At 40.9% G+C, this 21900-nt stretch overlaps 1 protein-coding gene across 3 annotated transcripts in view; it reads right to left on the bottom strand.

Moving 5' to 3' along the window:
* Window positions 1-5460: 5460 nt before the first annotated feature.
* Window positions 5461-21900, bottom strand: part of ARHGAP29 (Rho GTPase activating protein 29) — an 84588-nt gene continuing 68148 nt past the window's right edge. For all 3 annotated transcript variants that reach the window (XM_067538437.1, XM_067538436.1, XM_067538438.1), the window contains 11 exons: window positions 18149-18315; window positions 17344-17472; window positions 17064-17162; window positions 15341-15504; window positions 14851-15039; window positions 14548-14685; window positions 12207-12439; window positions 9832-10138; window positions 9559-9667; window positions 9007-9126; window positions 5461-7313 (listed from right to left, as the gene is read on the bottom strand). In XM_067538437.1, coding sequence (XP_067394538.1) covers window positions 6409-7313; window positions 9007-9126; window positions 9559-9667; window positions 9832-10138; window positions 12207-12439; window positions 14548-14685; window positions 14851-15039; window positions 15341-15504; window positions 17064-17162; window positions 17344-17472; window positions 18149-18315 — 2560 coding nt within the window. In that variant the 3' untranslated portion in view covers window positions 5461-6408. The remainder of the gene's footprint in view (window positions 7314-9006; window positions 9127-9558; window positions 9668-9831; window positions 10139-12206; window positions 12440-14547; window positions 14686-14850; window positions 15040-15340; window positions 15505-17063; window positions 17163-17343; window positions 17473-18148; window positions 18316-21900) is intronic.

Below are 21900 nucleotides of genomic sequence, written 5' to 3'. Positions count from 1 at the left end.
AGCTGACAGCCTGGTCTCTCAGCTCTGCTAGCAGCTCCATGGCAGAAGCCCTGCTACTCCACAGGCTCCTAGCAGGCTGCCCCCACCACTACCCCTTCCTCATTGGGAGCCAGGGGAAGCCACCCGGGTCTTCTCACCCTTGGGAATGGGATCCAGCTGCCCTGGCTTTTCACCCCACCCCCTCTGCTAGCCAGGCAGCCTTGTCAATTTTGGCTCAGTTGCAAAATTGACATGGCTGCCCTGACTCCCCTCCCTGTTCCCCACTGGGAGTGGGATCCAGCCTCCCGGGCTTCACTCCCAGCCAGGAGTGGGGTCCAGCCACTCGGGGCTTCTCACCCCGCTCCGAGACTAGAGGAAAGCGGGAGGCAGCTGGGCTTTAGCTGCTCGGCTTTCCTGTCAATTTTATGGCTCCAGCTAGTGTGACCAGATGTCCTGCTTTTATAGGGACAGTCCTGATTTTGGGGGTTGTCTTATATAGGTACCTATTACCCCCCACCCCATCGTGAATTTTTCACACTTGCTATCTGGTCACCCTAGCTCCAGCAGAGTTACGTCAGTGGGAGGAGCATTTCAATGTGTACACCTCCACTGTTTTGTTGACTAAAGTCAGCTTTTAGTTGACAAAACTCTGTAGTGTAGACCAGCCCTAAGAATCAAAGAACAATCAGAGTAATACTGAAGCCACTGAATGTCATAACATGGACAAATTTAGCACCACAAACTGATTGTTCCTGCAGCATGCACTCAGAGAGTTAGGCCACATAGAGGATCCATATATGAATGGGGTACATACTTGTAAAACAAGTCCAAAGCATACACTCTGTGTGCATAAAGTATCTGTTCTTCACTTACAGACAAATCCTGATTTTACACATGAATACCACCCTTCAGGCCAGTTGCGTTTTGTGAGAAAAGCAAGCTATTTAGCACTGCTGACCTTTGATGCCTTTGAAGAGCGAGAGCTTTCATCTCTCATTTGGAGTCACAACCATTAATATTTTTCCAGATTCCTTTGTATCACCATCATAGAAATGGACCCCAAAGCAACATTTGCACCGAGAAATGAACCTTTGTAAAGACAAGCTGGTCTCTACAGCCTCCTCCTGGGGGTTGTATGGGTATCACCCACTTTGAGTTTGTTGTTTTCATTTTTATATAAGTAGCAGCATAGCATCAATAGACAAAAAGCTTTTGCAACTGAACCCTGAATTGGTTTGCTCCGGTTTCCCTACCACACTCAGAGCACTTTACAGAGTACGTGAAGTCAGCATTCAAACTGATTCAGTTAGGCCTTTGCCTGATCACAGAAACTAAAGAATTCATGGATTGGCAAAAAAAAGCAAGAATTTAACTAGTAACAATGAAGTCACCAACTTACCTTGTGTAGGAAGAGGCATGGAGAGCTTTGCCCTGCTAGAGGACATTAAAAGGTTTCTGAAGGGAAGTTCAGCATGGCTGCAAAGGAATGCATCTCTATGGGGCAGTTAGCACTTACAAAATAACACTGCTCAGTTGTAAGAAGATTGTTTTAATCCCCAGCTTGATGTGGAACAACTCAGTCTGAGCGCGTAAGCACTATTGGAGAAAAAACAGACATATGCTGTGCACTGTACACATACCATGGAGCCTGTACAAGAAAACTGAGCCTTTCTTGAGAATTTTCTTGTGATCTGAACAAATTCTACATTTGAAACAAGGGCACCAGGACTACAGCTCCAGTAGCATTAGGGACCCCTGCAAAACAAAGAGTTGCCATGACTAATTAGGTCAGGAAGTTATGGAAATCAGTACCTTACCAAAGCTCCAGAGGGACTAGGTAAGTATAGTATAACTAGAGAGAAGGTAATTATCACGCAGAACAGCCACATGGAAAGCCTATCTTGCCAAAGGTCTTGCCCACAGGATATCAATACTTTGACTGACCCCAAGAACTATTGCACTAGGCAAGCTTGTGGTAATATTGTAAAGGCAGTTCAGTCATTAAGATAAGCTCTTAATTGTGCTGAATATTCTCTAAATATGAATTCCTATACTATGAGATTTGCATTAAAACCTAAAGAAACTATATATGAAGTTAGTATCTCCACTTAAAAACAAAGCCAAAATCTTTGCAGCTTGTCAGAGGTGATGTGGTCGAGCTCAGTGTCTCAGTCTATTCAGGGCGGTGACCCCTTATTTGAAGTCAAAATTTGTCACAATCTCCCCCCCCCCATATATTTACTTTAAAAGTAAAAAAGGATCAATGCTAACAATGATCAGCCTATAGAACTAATGGGTGGGTGTGTCTTCAGAAGCTGATAGAAAATACTGGAGCTTGAAGGGTGAGCATGTGCAGAGAGTGAAAATTTGTTTGCTTTAGATTGTGATAAATTGTTCAAAACTTCATAATCCCCTGATGTTTTTTGTGACCCCTTCTGGGGTCATGACCCATTGGTCGAGAAACACTGGTCTGGGGAACTGGGAGTCAGGAGGACTGGACTCTATTCCTGACTCTGCTGCAGGCTTGCTGCGTGACCGTGGGGAAGTCACTTCACATCTGTGCATCTCTTTCCCCTCCCACCATCTCTCTTGTCTGTTGAGATAATAAGCTCTTTAGGGCAGGGACTTTCTAGCACAACTGAGCTCCTGTCTCAGTTGGCCCTTCTAAGCACTACTGTTACACAAACAGTAGATCATGGCAGATTTTATTTTTAACCAGATGAAACCTAGCATACGAGATTTTATTTTTAATTACACAGAAGGGGGCATAGATTTTCAAGTTGTAACTTTAAACACAAGGTGAACCAGTTTATGATGGTTGTATTTTCATGGAGATTAAAATGTGAATAGAAATTAGTCCCAGTATTTTAAAGAACATCTAAATGGCCATTTAAAAAAAATGAATTTACACACAAACGTAAATAATGAAGCAGTTTTATATTATAGCTTTGTGCTAGCTCAGCCTTAGAAAATGCTATCACAAATCTATCCCACAATATTGAGCAGTTATACCAACAAACTCACCCTGCATTCCTTCCACCAACTGCACAGAAAGTGTCAGATTTCATTAAAATGGCTAGGATAGTTTTGGAAAACCATTTCTTGGTACCAAGGGACCAGAGTTCTCAGATCTTCATAAGCCTCCAGCTGTTGAGTTAGCTGGACTCTGACATTACCCTCCTTTTCAGGGGGGTGGGGAGGAGGAAGAGGAGGTTCTACCATTCCAGGGGGGTTAGCAGGTGATTGAACTTTTGTTATAGTACCTTCCAGAACTTACTCTCACTGGATATCATCTCCAGCAGGACTACCAGGAGCATGTGTCAATGCAGAATTTGGGCCAAGGACTCGCCACTTTCTGGCAGTATGGGGGATATAGAGAAATAGTTCTCCATATTTTGTCAAGAGGAAATAGAACTAATGCACTTGGAGTGGAAACTGTACCCAGCATTAATCAGTTATGCTGTGGGAGCTCAATACATTTCATAAACACTGTATATTTTTTTGAAACTAGACAGCCCCAGTATTGTGGCTAGCCAAACTAGAGGAGGAAATAGGAATGGCTTTCCCTTGTTTGTTGCTGGAAAAGGTTAGAATTCAAGACTAAGTATGTTAGCAAACACACACAACTTACATGAATCTGTTCTCTTGTACACATAGTCAACCACATCCTCACACACTGAAAGACCCTAATCTCTCCCCATTTGAAACACAATCTGAAGCAGCTCTGGTCAACAAGGGTAAGTGGAACACAGATCAAAGGTTATCTCCTTCAGAAGACTAGCCTCTCATCTAGGCCATGCCCAGCCACAATGAGGTTTTCAATAAATCTAAGAGGTTCACCAATGTCAGCAATCTGCTGCCAAAAGTTTACAAGTAGTTCCCTCAAGACTCTCGTGCGTCAGTCAGTGAAGTTGTACTCCTCTCCTGCACCATCAGTGCTGTACTCTCTCTTACTCCAAATCCCTCTGTCCCAATCTCTCCCCCCTTCTCTAGGACTCTCCCTTCTCCGGCACCTCATGGAAGTCCCTCTGTGTTGTTTCTCCATTAGTCAGCTTTTCCTAACAGCAGCAGTGGGCCTGGCCTGCAGGGTGCCCTTTGGTCTTTGCATGACTGACAGTGAAATCTGCACTGGAGGTAGGCTGGTTAAAGAATGGGTCTCCTTAGTTTTTTTAAGCTGATTGGGGGTGAGGGGGGGAGGGATGGTGGTTTCCACACAACTGTGAATTCCTCCTTGTTGACTGGGGAGTTCTCACAGAAGCTACTGCACAGTATAGTGAGCTCCCCATAGTGCAGCAATTGCCTGAGTGAACAGCAGCCAGGTCAGTCTCAGAGAGGGCTGAAGGCATTTTAAAACAAGGAGAGCGGGTATTAAGGATTTCTTTAGCCGTGCTGTCCCCCCCCTCATTCCCTCAATATAGATCCCAACCACCATTCTAACAGCCCACTGTACAGGGCAGGCCTGAGGGTTTGGGGATATAGAGATGATGATTCTTTGGGACATTCCCCAAATATCATGACTCATTTTATGAGAAATGTGGGTGTGTGTATTTAGGTCCCCACCAAGCTTCCTACTGCAGAAATGAATGTCAGCTGCTTATACCTTCCAGCCCTCCTGACCAGTGTTTTACATTTCCATGGTTCTTTTCTAAGGGGAGTGCTAGAAACTTAGCTATTTTATTTTAAAGGAAAGACAAGATCCTTATTCACAAGGCCTAAAACCTCACTCACTCCTGCTAAAAACCTTTAACCTTATTGCTAAAAAAAAAGGCACACAAAATACCTCTGGTTCGGTGACAGATATTATACCATGCTGGCTGAGGTCATTTTAAGGTTGCAGATGTGGCCATGTCTGGAAAGTACTTATTTCTAGACCTTTCTGAAATTTAGAATTAAAAGTTTTCACTAAAAATGGCTTATTCTTAAAAAAAAACCAAAGGCTATTGACACGGTCAAATTTGTTTTTCCATGCAAATTGTGCTTTTGACCAAAAGACTGATATTTTGGCTAATGTTTGATGTATTAGTAACATTTTTAAAATTACTTATTTAATTTTTTAACATTTTAAAACTAAGTGCAAGATTCTCTTTATGTGAAAATAGTTTAATTTTTTGACCAACTCTACTTATTACACACCAGCAACAGGGTTTGAAAGCAAAAACTCTGCCAGATTTCAAAGTGATACGTCATAAGTGAACACTAAACCCTAGTAAATCTCCATTAGTGCTGCAATATGAATGTCTGACGGCAGCAATATAGAATCACTTGGAGATATACATTTACGTCTTCTGGGGGAGCAGTGTAGGAGAGCACAGATTTCATGTGTTCTTAAAGCAGGAACAAAAATGACCTTTTTTCAAACTGAAACATGGAAGTATTTCAGTAGAAGGTGTATTAATACTAAATCCTAGCAAAAACCAAGAGTCTGTATTTTAATAACTTAGAAGAAAGCAAGATATTACAGAAACCATGGAGCCAGCAAAATGTTAACAAGTTAATATATTTTTAAGCAAATATAACAGTGTACATATAAAACATTTAATACAAAGTGAAAAACCATTAGATGCACTTATTAATACTGATATTTTTTGGTTATTTTCACCTATTTCACTATATCTCAAAACTATATTCTTCATTTCCATTACATGAGGCAAGAAGTGAAACTGATCCACAGCAAAGGAAAGCACTGGCTGTTTTGTAATTGGGAAGGACTGCACCACTGCAACAGTTACTCACCTGCAGGTCATCTGAACTAGCTAGGTTGTGCGCATTTGATCCAATCACTACGTTATACCACCTGTAACTGGATATGAAGCATTTCTGGTTTTGACTAGTACAGCTCAATAAGTGCATCTTTCTGTACAAATAACATTAAAGTGACAACATAGAAAACTGGCAACAGATGAACATATTGGCATAAAATATACATATATGATACACAACTATAGGCCGTGTTGGCCATAATCTATTCAGAAGCAAAGCTTTAATTGCACAGACTGGGAAGCTGAACAGAAGCTTTTATAGAGCAAAGCACAAGCTTTGGTTTATACTTAAACAGTTGAGCATAAAACTCTCCATCTTTACTATACAATTTATACTGAAAAATGGCTCCTTCCATTGCTGCACGCATGAGCAATCATTTCTCTCTATAAATTCCACACAGGGAATTGAAGCTCAGTATCTTACCAAGTGCAACTCCATCTACATGGAGAATGCATTTAAATAGACCTTTATGAAAATTTACTGAATTAAAAAAATTCAACTTCATTTTTCCTTTAGTTTCCTCCCCCCTTTTTAAAATCTTGTGTTGTGTGTGTGTATATATATATATTTCCAATATGGCACAAAAGTGGGATCCTCAATGGGGGGGAGGGGAATGTATATTAACAAGATCAGTAAATTGTATTAACGTTCCAAGTAGTATTTGCTGCCCTATACAAAGTGAGCTTCCCTGTGTTCTAATTCTTGCATACGTTTGGGTCTTAGTCTCTTATAAGTGGACTTCAGCTCTAGTGAGGTAAGGTCGTCTGAGCTCATTTTCTGTTGATTTGTATGCTGTCCAGGAGCATCTGATGCAAGTACAGAGTTCCCAACCAGTTTCACAGTGTTATCCTGGGCAAGAACAGAGCTGGCACTGGCTGCTGCACAGGCGTTAGGAACAGAACTCTCCTCATTTTGCTTAGCTTTGTTATTAGAAGGTGGTTTATAAAACGTTCCTGGTGGTGGCTGCAAAGTTCTTGGTGGTCTGAAAACAGCAAGAGGATTAGAATCTGGACCATTCCCGTCTGTTGTCATCCTCACAGATCTGACAGGTACAGTGTATGGCTTATTGGGAAGTATGGCATTTACTGAATTGTTACCAATGCTGTAGGATGAATATGAAGCACATGCACTCCCACTCTCATGTGCTCGGTTCTCCTGGGGTATATTGGTCATAATCATTGCTGTCCTTGCAGTCATATCGTATTGTTTATACTGTTTGTCCCAAGTTTTCCTCAGAGTTTGTGTGTCGTAACAAGAAAGTCTGCAACAGGCATTAACAGCAGGAAGTGCTTTAGTCTCTGAAACCTCTTCAATGGTAGGATTCCTGCCAAGCTTTTCTGGACTTAAAGCTCCTACATTTCCTGAGTTTCTCTCATTCAAAACACATGGAGGAAGTATTCGATCTACAGGTAAACTCACAGGACGAATAACTGGCTTTATCCTTTGAGATCGTAACTGAACTTTGGTTATTTGGCGACTAGGTTTTACAGGTAGCAAATTGTTGACTTTACAACCATCAGCTAGAGAGTGAGATAGTTCATGGTCTTTGTCTGAAACTGGAGTCACAGCATTGCCTAGAGGGAACACAAATGGGTTTTACTTTGTCATTTTCACTAGATACACTGAATCTGTGAAGTGATAATTTTAGCCATTTGGAATTATTAATATACCCAACTGTGCATGATGGCTGAAGGAAAGAAAATAAGTTTGCTTAGAATTTTTAATCTTTAAATTGAGGCAACAAGTCACTATAGAAGCCATTTGTGCCACTAAAAAGTTAGTCTGCAATCTCATGTGTTTTTTAAACCAATCCCAACACTCTGTTACCAAGCCCCTCTCCACCAAAATCACAGTTGAAATAGCATTTCCTAGAAGTTTTAGATTTCCCCTTTTCCAGCCAATTAGACTCAAAGAACAAGAATTTGATGGAATCAAGTATGAAGTGACATGGAAACTACTCAAATTTAATGCATGCATTTTAAAAAAAGATTGAGTGGTTGTTGGTGTACCCACCAACATTTGTCCCCTCTCCCCCCGATAAAGAAAGCAATAAACCCTAAAAATATACTTTTAATCCAGATTCATACTTTATGGCCTGTTCAGAAGAATAAGGGATTTTGCCTCTTCATGCTGGATAACAACAACTAATCCTGCTGGACCACTGTTTCATAGCATTATTTATTAACTAATAAGACTATTTATTTTGAAGGTATCAAATACAAGTCCAGTACAGATACAATGAATACAGGGCTACAGCATTTGGTTTAAGTCATGAATACAGTCCTGGTAAAGTGTGCCTTTTTTTGTAATGCAAGCCACAAAAGGGCAGTGGATGCAGACACTGCTGAAGGGAAAAAAGTTCCACAGCAAGGAGTTACAGAGTTATTGGAAAGAGTGAGCTTTGAGCATCCCAGGCCCACAAAAGCTAGCATAATACACACATGGAGCCTACAGACCCGGTGATGGATTGCTCCCAGGCCAGGGTTTTAAATCAGCCAAATTTGTGGTGGGGCATTAGTTTTGCCCTGCATTAGACTCTTCTCCCAGGAAGGTGTGGCTGTAGGCAGCCTAATCTAGATTTAGGCCAGTGGTCCCCAAACTGTGGGACACGCCCCCTGGGGGGTGCGGAGGAACATTCAGGGAGTGCACAGGGGAGCCCGGGGCCCACTCCACCCCCAGTCACAGCTCCACTCTGCCCCCTGCTCTGCCTAGAGCCCAGCAGCCACAGCTCTGCCCCCCCAGCCAAGGCTCCACTCTGCCCCCTGCTCCGCCCTCCCAGTCCAGCTCTGCTGCCCTCATTCCTTCTCCACTCCCCGCCTCACCTCCTCTCCATTCCCAGTTCTGCCCCCAGCTCCGCCTTCAGCCCAAGCTACTCTGCCAAGGGAGCCTTAGATGTGCAATAATGGGGGAAGGAGGGGCACAGACCAATTCTATTACAGGGAGGGGGGCACGCAATTGGAAAAGTTTGGGCACCACCAAGTTAGGAAGATGTTGAAAGAGTTATTGCACAAGGAAACATTTAGCTTCTCTGGAAAACAGCTGTAAGTATGTTTTCTGCTGGAGTGCCAGCCCTTCCTTTGTTGCTCCCAAATTTTAATTTAGTAATTTACTACTATAAAAAGGGCTATGTGTTGCTAGCACTAGACAAATAGCTGTTATGCACCTATGTACAAATGAATTGTTGCATTTGCACAAAAGCTATCTAGCACAAGGCAGCTATGCAAAAAAAGTTCTTTTGAAAATGTTTATGTAATTAAAGCAGCTAACCTGGCTCTTTTGGAGCAGGAAAGAAAATATCCAGAACTGTGGTAGCTGGGGGTTCTGATGGAGAACTCCTCTTGCCAAAGTCCTCCTGTTTAGTTCCAGTGAGTGGCAGAGAGAGACGCTCTAGAGAAGAACAGAAAAGCAGCCGTCAAACACATCTTTGTTGCTGGACTCCATTATCCTTGCTGAAATCACTTATACGAACACAATAATCCAAAAAGAGTGCAGAGCCCATTAAAATTTCACCTAAGGTACTAAAAAGAGTTGTTGCACTTTTTTTTTTTTTTTCTTTAAAAACGACTCATGTCAGGTACATAATGTTTGGCTCCATTAATACAGGCTTCTTCAGGGCCACCTGGAGCATTTAATACTTGCTTCCTCTAATAAACATGAAGGGCATATCAAAACAGTGATTGCTCAGTAGCTTTTCCCTTGTTTGCACTTAATTCATCTTCACAAACAGAATACAAATGTGTATTTCATCCTAATGTATTTATGATTGGTATCTGTTCACATGATAATATACTGCCTCAGGATGCATGAAGAACCACTAACCAGTCACAGATGCATCCGATCTCTGTCTTGTGTTCTTGCTGTCATCTAGTTGCTCAAATGATGGAGCCGTTTCTGAAGCTCTACTCTCACTTGGAACTAGCAGGATGCCCTGTCAATAGAAATGAGATCAGATGTGAATGAAAATTCAAGAAAAATATACCTCAGACTAAAACGTTCAAGATTTCAGAGTGATGTATATAAACACTGCAACGTTTCAACATGCAGCTCTATTTCACACCCTGTATCAACTCTAGTTCCACAACAGTTACTCACTTCCTTTACAGCAATAAATGACTTCCTTTGCTGCTGTGGCTCTCTCTCTTCTGTTGATGAAGCAATTTTAACTGGAGCAGCATTTTCTTCAGGCTGAGCTGCAGTTGAGAGTGGCTGCAGTGAAACATCAAAGATCTTTTCATAGTAAGTTATGAGCAGCTCTACCACCCGAGCTTGATATGGATAGTCCACAAGCGAAGAGAGAGAAACCGTGGCGTCTGTCTGACGTGGCCTGATTAGAGTTGGGCCAAATATTATGCCAAGGTTGCTAGCTGACATTTTATTTTCATCAGATTGTTCCGTAACTCTGTATAAAAGAAAACATGCTAAGTTATGCAGGGTTTTTATTTCTTTGGAAATACTACAGATATTATATTTTCAACAACTATGCTGATGAGAACTACAAAGCCAACACAAACCAAAGCCCACACATGGGTGGGGGCTCCCACCCACAACCAGGAAGGCAGTATTCAGCATGGAAGAACGTTTCCAATTCAGCGTATGAAAAGTACATTGGAAGTGACTTGTGCTGGATGCCTCCCACATCCTGATTAATGGAGACAACCAGCACATATTATTATACTCTTCAGAAGATTTGTTTTAGCTTTGCAGCTCACTTTTAAGATGTCAATCAGTGTCATTTTGGCCACACAGTAGAATCACACTGTATTTATTCATCAACTTAAAGGTTAATTGTACATGTATATTTAACTTTTAAAAAAACATTTCCAAAGCCTGCCTTTTCAGCAGTGGGTGCCTAGAGGTAGGCTCCCATAAATAAGTTGGACTTGATTCTCAAGGGTACTGAGTGCCTTTGGCTCCTATTTATTTCAATATTTCTGCGTGCTCAGCAGTTCTGAAAAATCAGGCAGAAAGTCTGACTTTCCCTGTGGCAAGAAAGATCCTACACACAACTGTTATCTAACAGAGTGCGCCAATTTAACACATCAGCCCTACTACGTAACGTCACTATGTGATATCAGTGTCATCATAAAAAAAAAAAAAAAAAAAAAAAGCAAACGAGAGTTCTGTAGCACTTTAAAGACTAACAAATTTAATTCCAGTAGGCATAAGTTTTCGTGAGCCTCGGCTCACTTCTTCACACGGCTACCCCTCCGGAACTCAGTGTCATCATAGAAGCCCTGAGTTGATGTTGAGGATGAGGAAGCAAAGGAGCCATAAGCTATATTAAGGATGGGGAAGCGAAGTTGGAAAATGGTTGTTATAATGTACAAGGTAGATCTGCAAAGTTCTGGGGTCTTTTTATATGCATTTAAAAAAAAAATCATAGGTCCTGATTCACGTACTATATCCAAGCCATGTTCCCATGTAGTGAAGAGTGGTGGCGCAAAGAGCCACTTGTGGCTCCATGATTCAGGGCCTTCTGGCCCGTGCGCCAGGAGAATTGGAGCTCCCTTCTCAGAATGCATTATCTGCTGGGGATGGGAAGAACCAATGGAGTCACCTCCACCTGCTATACACAAGTAGAGAATTCCCACGTACCAGGAGAATTCTCCACTGGCCATCTTCAGCTGCTTTAAGGCTTATAGGATGCAAAGTGGCTCCTAGTCATTTGAAATTATATACATTTTACACTTCTGCATCATCACTTGTGGTTAACCTGACTCCCCTTTCCTCTCCCCCACACTCCCCACAGTTCACCTACATGCTCTAGCGGGATTCTGTGATAGCTAGGACCTTACAGTACAGTGTGGAATGACCAAGCAGGAGATCGTTGGCCACAGCTTCAGAGAACCAAAACATGAAGATGATGCGCAGGTTTAGTGTTCCCAAAGTGCTGAATGCCCAAACTGCAGCAATGGTAAGGAAGCAGCTTTCAGCACATCAGGTTAGGAAAAGAAAAAAACATTGTTGTCTGGCAACAAGAGTGGGACAGCCAAAAAGCTGGTCTCAGTAAACAAAATATAAGAATCTTGCCTGTAGGATAAGTCACTGACCTGCCTCTTTCCAGGGGAACACTAAGAATTCTGAAGAAATGGAAGATTTACCTTTTTGCCTGGCACTTTGCCAAAATTTCTTCTCTGGTAATTGTACATAGCTACATACATACCCTCTGTGTGAGGTGCAGTGGGGGAGTACAATTGCTATTCTGAAGGGAAAAAAATCAGGAGGCTAGTTCTCGTTTTCAGGCATCCACAAGTCTACATTAGGAGTAGTGGCTTATCCTTAAGGAACACAAAGTAGTTTTAAAAATAAATAGATCTACAAACACAAATGAAACCCTGTAATTTTCAGGATAGACATCCAAAAATGTGGGCACATCACCTTAAACAAGAAAAAGGTTTCTTAGCTGGAAGCACATACACGGCTTATTTTTCAAAACAACATTTGCAGGTTTGAGGTCTGTCTCTCACCTATGAAGATGTCCTGTAAGGTATTGAAGAGTGTTATAGTTTGGTATAGGCAGCTGTCTCAGGAGATCTTTCATTTTAATGATTATCCTATTCACTTCAATACAAACTGACTGTCTTTTCTTTGATCTGGGGCTAGTCTGTTTCAAATCCAGTTCCTCATTAAGACTCTGACTCTCTTTCGCAAGTCCAATGAATTCGTTGTAAAGCCGAAACAAAATCAAAGGTTCTGGGAGCTAAGGGAATAAGAACATGTTAGAAATATCCTTGTCTAACATTTTACCTTGTCTATTTCCTTCCTGTCTATCATCAAGGGCTGTCTAGCCTAGCTCTTTTCCTTGAACTGAAAGGGTTTATTAATCATTGCCCTTACAGTTAACACCACAGCTTAGCAAAGAGAGGCCTGGATTAAAAAACAAACACACACTACTCTCAAAATACCACTGTATTGTGCTAGTAAATAACAGACTCAAATAATGAATGTATGGTAAAAAGGCAGATGTTACATCAACAGTGACTGATACGGAGTAGCATATTACTGTAATATTGCACATGCATGCACACACACACAATGTGTGTATATAAACATTATGACATAGCTAAGGGAAGAGCAGCACAGAATCAAAGGCACTCATATTATATGTTATATTATACCAAATATTGCTGCTAAATTGGGTCCAAAATGTTTGTAATAATTTTAACATAGCTTAAGACCTTTCTAACATTTCTATTGTTTTAGTTCTTTTAAAAAAAAAATCCAATGAAAATGCTTTCCAATGAAATATTCTCTTGCTGTGCTTTGTAGTAGTTCATGAGAATCTGAGGAGAGTCTCAAAAGGACAACAGCATAAAAAAGATTAAGGGACTTGGGCTATTTTCCTTGTCCATGCTCAGATAAACACAAAACAGAAAAATTAAACAGATCTTTTAAAAATTAGTTTTAGACAGCAGCAGTGTTAATAGCATTTAACTAGGAATCTCATATAACTTTAGGGCACTTTCTTTGAATTCTGACTAACCTGGGGATTCTACCTAGAAGTCTCAAGTACCATCACATCAGTACCTTTAAGTACCTTTCCTCTGCCACCTACCCTCATTTAGAATTTGGACAGGCTTCATTTCACAATTCTATCACTGCATCTAAAAACTAACACTGATACCCCCACCGTCTTCTAAGTAAACACTGCAATAAACACTGAGGTGGTTTATTGGTACAATACACCATTTGCCAAGGACCAAGCAGTGGCTAAAGTCACTCTGCCTCACAGCACACCTCAGACAGGTAAAAATCCCCCAGAAATCCATAGCTGAGAAGGCAAACTAGTTTTACTTGTGACCCCAACCACATTTGAAGCAAGTCTCCAGATATGAAAGGCTAGAACATTAACCCACTGTTTCAACTGGCCTCACAAAGTACAGCACTTCTGGGGGATTACCGTACGTCTTGGGTGGCTGAAGTCACTCTGCCTCACAGCACACCTCAGGCATGTAATAATCCCCCAGAAATCCACAGCCAGTCAGATTTTAAAGCCTGATTATACTGAAATTAACTTTAACACCACAAAGAATGCACTTCAAGGTAAAAATGTTTTCCTAGAGCTTGAAAGTGTCTTAATTACAGGTTTCCTGCACTGTGTGTGTGTTACTATAGTGCCAAAAAAATCCTAAATTGAATTGACTATCAGTAAAAGGCTAAAGATGTTATTATCAAAAGCACCCAAGAAACTTAATGAGTACAAATCCCATTGGGAAGCCATTGGGACTTGTGCTCCTAAGTCACGTAGGCACTTTTAAAGCTTTAAGATAGAATTTTCAAAATATCTTTTTTCCCAAAGAAAATGGGCTGATCCTCCCATATTGACCATTTTATGGAACATGACACTAGTTTATAGGAGTTTAATCCAAACTTTTTGGTCAGACCTTGAATAAATGTGGCTGCCACTTTAAAAAGGGCTGAATTGTGCTTTCACATGAACTTTCATCGAAGTCAAAAAGATGTTTCGTACCCCCAAATTAATTGAAAACTGAACCTCACAAGAAAGTGACTTAAAAAAAAAAAAAAAAAAAAAAAAAAGAAAAAGATTCCACAAATGGCATCAATATTTATGTATACTGCCTTGAGTGGAAAAGCACAATATAGTATCAATTCTATTGATAGCTGCATTGTTTCCACTGCCTGAATCTGTCTGAAATCCAATTTGTAGAGTAAAAATAAAGGCTGTTTCCTTCAACAATTACAGGACTACTGAAAGATTTTTTTCCCTCCCCTCTCAAGGAAGAAGAGGTTTGCTATAACAATAATTTTGCTTTTCTGTTTGAACTCTAGAATGGTCAGAGTGTATACCTGGCGGAGGTATAATTTAAGGACATTACTGATATCATGTGCATAGAGCTCTGACAGTTCCACCAAGTCCTTTCCATTTTCAAAAGCTTGACAAAGCTTTTCAACTCTTGATTTGGCTCCATTCACACGATAAATACCCTGAAATGGGGGGAAAAAACAGAAAACAGTATATATAGTTTGTTTAGCTCTAACAGCAACTGTGAAACACAGATTTGAATTTAACAGTGCAGTATTATCAGTTTAAACTATTTTTAGATTAGGATTGTTAGTATTTAATCTTGATAATGTTGAGTTAAACTGTACCTTTAAATTCAGGGCTCTGCTTTCAATTTCAGAGGTACATTTCTTGATGATGAAAGGGATGCCATCAGGGACACTTTTCGCAGCTTGTGCAAATTCCACCCCAAACAAATGAAGTCTTCCATGCAGTTTTTTGTGCCCACACTGAATAGCTAAAGTCTCTAAACATTTCTTGTGGCAAGTGAGTGAGCACTACAAGAAATAAGTTACATAAAAAAATGAAGTCTCATACCTCAACGTAATTGGACAGCACTAAGGTTTCATCGTTAGCGTTTGTTTATATTATCGCATATGTTATCTAGAGGACAAGTTTACAGTTCTGTAGTGCAGTACTCTTTGGCTACACGTTAATGCTAAAAGGTCACAACATTATCTGAGAATTTGTAGCTTTTTGTCCCAAAAGAATACAAGTGTTAAACTTCCCACTCATCTTTAGATGAATGCCAACAATCAGTAGCTGTACAACATACTGCAGTGTTTTCCAACATCTTACCTCCTCACATTCTGCTCCATGGAATACCACTAGGCTGTCACATTCTCTGCATTTAGATGGAGCTCTCAACTTTCGCAGCTTGTGTGTTTGAGCTGCCTTGGACATAAGAGCATTTCTAAAAGGCCCCGGGGAACTGGCAATTTCAGACGTTACATCATTTAAACCTTGGGACAGAATTCTGTTATTATGATATTTTCCAAAATATCTAGTCAAACACATTATGAAGATACAGAGTAAGTTACATTACTCCATAACAAGTAGTCACCTTTCAGGAAATAACTAACTATTACACCAATCCTGTGAAAGCATTATTATGTTATATAACCTGCATAATACACAGAGGTTAATAGTTAAATAATCAGCCCTAATACAAACTATAATCCATCATATTAATAAATGGTCTCATAAAGAGTCCAATTTTGTGCTCATGATCAACTACAGGTTTAAATGATGGTACTTAGATTTCTAACTGACTGACCCTACAATTCAGGCAGCTAGCTGTGCAAGTTCCATCATGTGTACCCAAATAATTGTACATATAAAAATGGAAGCTGCTTTTACAGAATTTAGCCTGTAATGGTCAAAATACTCTAGCAATCCTCTGACTAATTCTTCTTCACTGCCATAAATCTACTCAAATTACATATACAGACACAAAAGAGAGTATCAAAATACACAGAGATGTCTAAACAATTCTACTCCAGTCCTATGACCCCAAAGATAGCATTTAGAGGGTTCCAGAAAAATTGTGTCCGAACTGATAATTCTTGTGACTAATTAATGTAATTCTAAGTTTTTATTTAATATTGACTAACCTCAAAAATACAAAATCTTACTCAATTTCATGCTTTCAGTTATGTTTTATGAAAAATAAGAAAGCAGTCTAGAAGCTCAAGTGGTATTTGATTTTGTTTACTCCAAGACTAAGCCAAAGTTTATTTTTATTGACTAACTATACTGTTTTCGACCCAGATTCAGCATGGGTCAATCTTAAACATATACTTTAATGTTAGGCATAAGTTTGTGTGTGTTGCTGAGCATTCAGCATGTGCTTAAATGCTTTGCTTTAATTGGGAAGCTTTAAAAAGCCTGCTTTAGAAATATTTCAGTACTGCAGATATCACTTTTGATTCTCTAGTTATTCCAGTTTCAGTACTTGTGACAAAGTTGCTGTTATATTATCAAAAAGACTCCCCTAATCAATCTAACTGTATATTTTTCACATTTAAAAAGTAGGCATAAGACATGATACCAAACTAACTTAAAGGATAAAATCTCAGCTAACACCTAAACTTTTGGATCTTTAGTTTTATGATTTGCAGATCTGTGGCTCTCTTTGTCTGTGTGTTGTACCTGGCAATCTAGAGAAGACCCAAATACCTGACATTAAGGCAGTGTAAGCACTAAAGCTGAAAACTCCTTGGCACCAGATGTGGTGATAACATGAGCTAAGGATGATCAATAAGGCACCATCACTAGAAGATAATACATTAATCTAAATGTAGAGAGGACAATACTACACTACTCCACATAGAAATTAACTAGATGATCTAGGTGGTCATTTTTGGCTGTGAGCCAGCAATTTTGTGAACATAACTTCAGATTCAGTTTGCTTCTATATTTTACACAAAGCAGTTAAAAACACAACCACTCAAAAGACAAACAAAAGCCTTCCACTTATTCCACTTCTAACTTATTAGAATTTAGAAACAGATTACATTACCACAGTCTGAAGGAGAAGGGGGTTCTCTTTCATCAAGATCATCTGCAGATGACATAGTGCCAGTAGATGGTGTTCGGGGAAGCCTTCTCTTAAAATCCCCTATGGAGGAGAAGAGGTATTTTCAGACTCTTGAAAATACAACCTGCCCAACTGCATCTTCTCAATATGGGCTCAACCTAACTTCCACTGAAGTCAATGGGAAGTCATTGACTTAAACAGACTCTGGGTCAGGCTCAATGAGAGGATTTTAAATCCAAGTATAATTGGGAGTGAATTGTACCTGGACTAGCAGATGGAGAATCCATGGATCGTGATTCACTGCTTCCTCCTGCGCTTTCAGAGTCACTGCACATTCCTCCACTTTGGTTGCCAACTGACCACGATCTGAATGGTGGGGGCCCTCGCACTGCTTTTAAAACCAAAATACTAAGATTCAAACACAGCCTGTTGTGAATGCTCCTAGCTGAAGGTATCTTCAAGCAAGGTTGCAGATAAAGAGGAAAATTATTGCAAGTTAAGCCAAGATACACAAGACATGCAACTCTCTCCACTGCAAATAAAGTTGTTGCATGTATTCTTGAAAAAACTTTACAATATGTATAAAAACAAAGTTTTAGAAACTTGGCATTTGTCAGGTTTTACTGAACAGCTGAAAGCAAACGCGTATTCTTTAGGAGTTCAATTAAAAAGCATCTTAAAATTGCTTGTTTTACTGTATTAGTGAAAGAAAAATTTTAATATATAAATTTATTATCAGGATTTGCTATTTGACTTCCATTTCTCTCTTGGCAAAGAAACTAGTTTGCTTAGCTATTCAGTTTTATAACTGGTTTGTATGTAATAGCACACATGCAGTGTTTAGGCTACAAAAAAAGCTTTTTTAGAAATACAGCTTTAATTTTTGTTGTTAAACAAATGCAATATTGTGGGCCTAAGTTACTTAGCAAAGCTCTTCTAAAAACATTGACATCTATCACCTATCATATGGTGCATCCAATTACTGGCAATAGGACGCACCATAGCCACCTGCTTAAGCTGACTTTTCTATTTAGAAATGAAATCCTATTGAAATACGAAAAAACTACCTTGGATATCTGTGCTGCTGGATGATCTCTTCTCCCCAATTTTTTGGAAGTGATGGTAAGATGGGCTTCCAATATCTTCTAAAGACTGGGTGGGAAAGTCTACTGAACACTGGGATAAGTTTCCATGTGATGTATGGGCACTGCTTGTTGGCTGTTTACTAAAAACCCTTTGAAGAAAAAACCCACTCATTGGAAAGGGGCCTGAATACAGTATTCAATTAAAAACTCACAATATGTATTTTTTCCAAAGGTATTAAAATACTTAATCTTTTTACTGTTCACATCAATGACAATCTCAGGGTGTATCATGGCAAATATTTAGGACCAAATATTGATATGTCAGTTATATCAGTGGAGCCGCACCTGTATAAGAGAGCAGAATTTGGCTCTTGCTGTTCTCATATCAGTAGTTCTTCTCATACAATCAATCTTTGAAATATCTCTGTGAGGTGGGTATGACTCATATTTTGCAGATTGTGAAATTATGGCAGAAAGGTTAACAGATTTGTCCAGTACTAGAGGAACTCAGTGGTAGATCTGGGACTAGACCTCAGCAGTTCCTACCTCGCAGCCCTGTACTCCCCTCTAAATATCATAGCTGTTTGCTACTCAAAATGACTCTAAATTTAAGGTGTTTCTGTCATTGGCTCAGGGGCAAGTGCAGAAATTTAACTTTTGCCCCTTTTGGAGGGGCACATTGTGTTCCCCCCCCACCCTGGGAGGAGCTTGCTCTCCTCCCCCCACCTTCCCCAGCCAGGGCTTGATCTCCCGCCCTGTGGCTGAGGAGTCCTGTGCCCCTGACAATATTGGGGGGCCTGTGCCTCTGCCCCCACTTGTGCATGCCCCTGCATTGGCTTGAATATGATTATGCATCTATAGCATATAGTCTTTAATAAGATTCAAAACAGTTTCTTAACAGGCTGATACCCCAGGATATATAATATATTTTCAGGAGCCCAGAAAAGACTTCACAGTGCTTCTAGTCCCTGAAAAATCTGATCCCAAGATGCAAGGGAAGAAAGCAGTTAATCTAATTTAGTCTAAAATGGTGAAGCACCATGGGGAGAAAATGGCTTACTGGCCAAGTTTAGCATTAGGAAAGCCTCCGCTTAAGCATTTCTCCTCTACCCAGGAGAAGGGACTTGTTTTGAAGTCTTCATTACAAGAGAGTGTCTCATTGGTAAATATAGTTCTAAACAATAATTAAGAGTGATCATTTCAAGCGCATGAGGAATCACAAAGCCATGTGAGAAAAGAGTAGCGTGGTGTGGAAAAAAGAATTTGCTATGAAACACAAACTCTAGGAGGTAAATATATTGAGAGATAAGCAACAGTTTTGGAATGCATTCCTACTGATTTTTTTGGTAGCTGCATAGTTGAAGCCCTTTAACTCTGAGAATTCAGGAATATGGGGTCTAAATTAGATTAATGAAAGGCAGGAAATTTACAGACAAGTACTAAGAATCTCAGCCTTAACTTCGAATTTCCCGGCTTTTGCTGGTGCAAGTCTGACTCAAGCACTAAGTTTCTGTATTTAGTTTCCTTTTGAAACAAGATGACAACACTTTCATGTTAGAACTGTGAAAACAGATTGGAATGGCTATTTTTGCACTTAAGTTATAAAGTGCCACAATGACAATTTTACATTGAGTTAAAAACACTGAAAGGCATTTAGCCTAATAATGCAATCAGTTGAGATGCTATTTTGCAGTCTTTCCAGTATCGCATTATACATAACAGGAGTCTGAAGTGAAACATAGTAAAAGTTCCCATGCTACTTGTTTGGGGTGAGTGTTCTAATCCAATTGTGATTAAGGCAGCCATCCCAAACTCATGCCAATAAAAGCTTTATGCCATTATTAACGGTTTATATTACAGTAACATCTATAAACCACACCAAAGCAAGCAGCGGGAACTCTGGCAGCCTGGGCAGCAGAGACCCCGTGGCTCCAAGCCACCACAGGTGGAAGGGATTTCTGCTGCTGTCCACCAGGACAGGCGGCAGGACCCCCGACTTCGAGCTGAAAGTGGCGGCAGAGATCCCGCAGCTCTGAGCTGTGGGCAGCGGGGAGGACCTCAGAGTTCCGGGGTCCTTCCACTGCCCATGGTGGCTCTGAGCTCTGGATTCCCATCACCTGCAGTACTGAGCCATTGCAGGGGTGGACCCTGGATCCCCGAGCCAGTAAGGGCAGCGGGCCCCGCAGCTCCAAGCCACAGGCAGCGGAAGGACATCAGAGCCCCGGGTCCCTCGGCCACGTGCAGCAGCTCTGAGCTCCAGGGTCCCTCAGTTGCTCACGGTGGCTGAGGGCAGAGGGCCCTGGAACTCTCAGCCACACCCCTCCAAGCTGCTGTGCCCTCTCCCTCCCCCCTCGGAAGCTCCCAGCTGCTGCCCTTTTATTTTTAGTAAAATTACAGACAGGTCACAGGCTTCCATGAATTTTTGCCTGTGACCAGCCCATGACAAAATCTTAACCTTAATTATGCTAGATATTGGACAAACACACAGTATATTCCGCTTAATAGTAATGTTGATATTAGCAATTTTCACTTAATAGAAATATTTTGTCCGGAACCAATGCCATCCCATTGACTTTAATGTTAATGGGATTTAGAGTTTGGCAACAGGCATGCCACTTCATACCAACTTTTTGTTTTGTTTTGGGTGGTTGAGGGAGAAAGGCCCCAGCCACAGGCAGGTCTGCCCAGCTGCAGCCAGGGAGGGAAGTGCTGGAGCTGAAAAGAACCTCTCCATGAACTCTCTAGGCTGCATTCCTGCCCTGGGACTGGTGGCTTGAGCCCAGGACCTTCCTCCCTGGCTGCAGCAAACCTGCCTGCAACTGGGGATCTATGGGTCACATTGAAGCTAACATGCCTGCATCCCTCCCCCAATGTGGGAATCCCTGCAAGAGTCCTGACACTGTGGTCTCAGATGGGAGGCTTCAGGCAGGGCAGCAGCCTGGATGTCGGGGCACTTGCAGCCTGTGGAGCTACACCATACGTCTCACTGCACTCTCCTGACACTGGGGGCCCAGGTTCTGCACAGCCCAGCACTTCCTTCCTTGGCTACAACCCTGCAGGCAAGTTTGCAGGGCTGCAGCCAAGGAAAGTGCTGGGATGTGCCAAGTACTGGCCACAACACAGAAGACACATCCCAGTGCTTCCTTCCCTGGCTGCAGCCCTGCAACCTGCCTTCTGCTTAGTGGCTATTTCCCGATAATGGCAACTTTTTGCTGGGAACTGAGAGGTCGCTAATAAGGAGAATCCACTGTACATCAAGAAATACTCCATGTAGCATAATGCTTACAAGCTTAAGACGATATACAACCAAGAGGATGTAGTGGCAGCAAAAGCTGCACAGCCCATGTACTTCTCATGCCTTCTCTCACTCCCACCTTCCAAGAACATATGGGAGTTTAGTGAAGCGCTCCTACTTCAGCATGTCTCACAAACTACACACACCGTTCAAGATTAAGGTATTTTATATTACCCAATAGCTACACCTAGAATTTTCAAGTGATTCTAGTGATTGAATCAAACGATTTATCTCTTCAATCCGATTATAAACAAAGGTGAAATACAACACACTGGTGGAGATTTAGTTATAGCATTAATGTTGTACTTATTTCATGTGGTTACTGGATACCAGAGACAATTCAGAGGGACATAGGTCATGACTTATGGGCCTGACAAAAGAGCAAGTTCCATTTTACTTTTTTGTTTCAGTGCTAGGTGTATCCTTCTGTAAACATTTT

Source organism: Emydura macquarii, unplaced genomic scaffold (assembly GCF_026122565.2).
Source record: "Emydura macquarii macquarii isolate MOO-44397 ecotype Brisbane River unplaced genomic scaffold, CSIRO-AGI_Emac_v2 contig_480, whole genome shotgun sequence".
Taxonomy (NCBI): Eukaryota; Metazoa; Chordata; order Testudines; family Chelidae; genus Emydura; species Emydura macquarii.
Note: the sequence above shows the minus strand (reverse complement) of the source record. Positions and strands in the feature narration are given on the sequence as shown.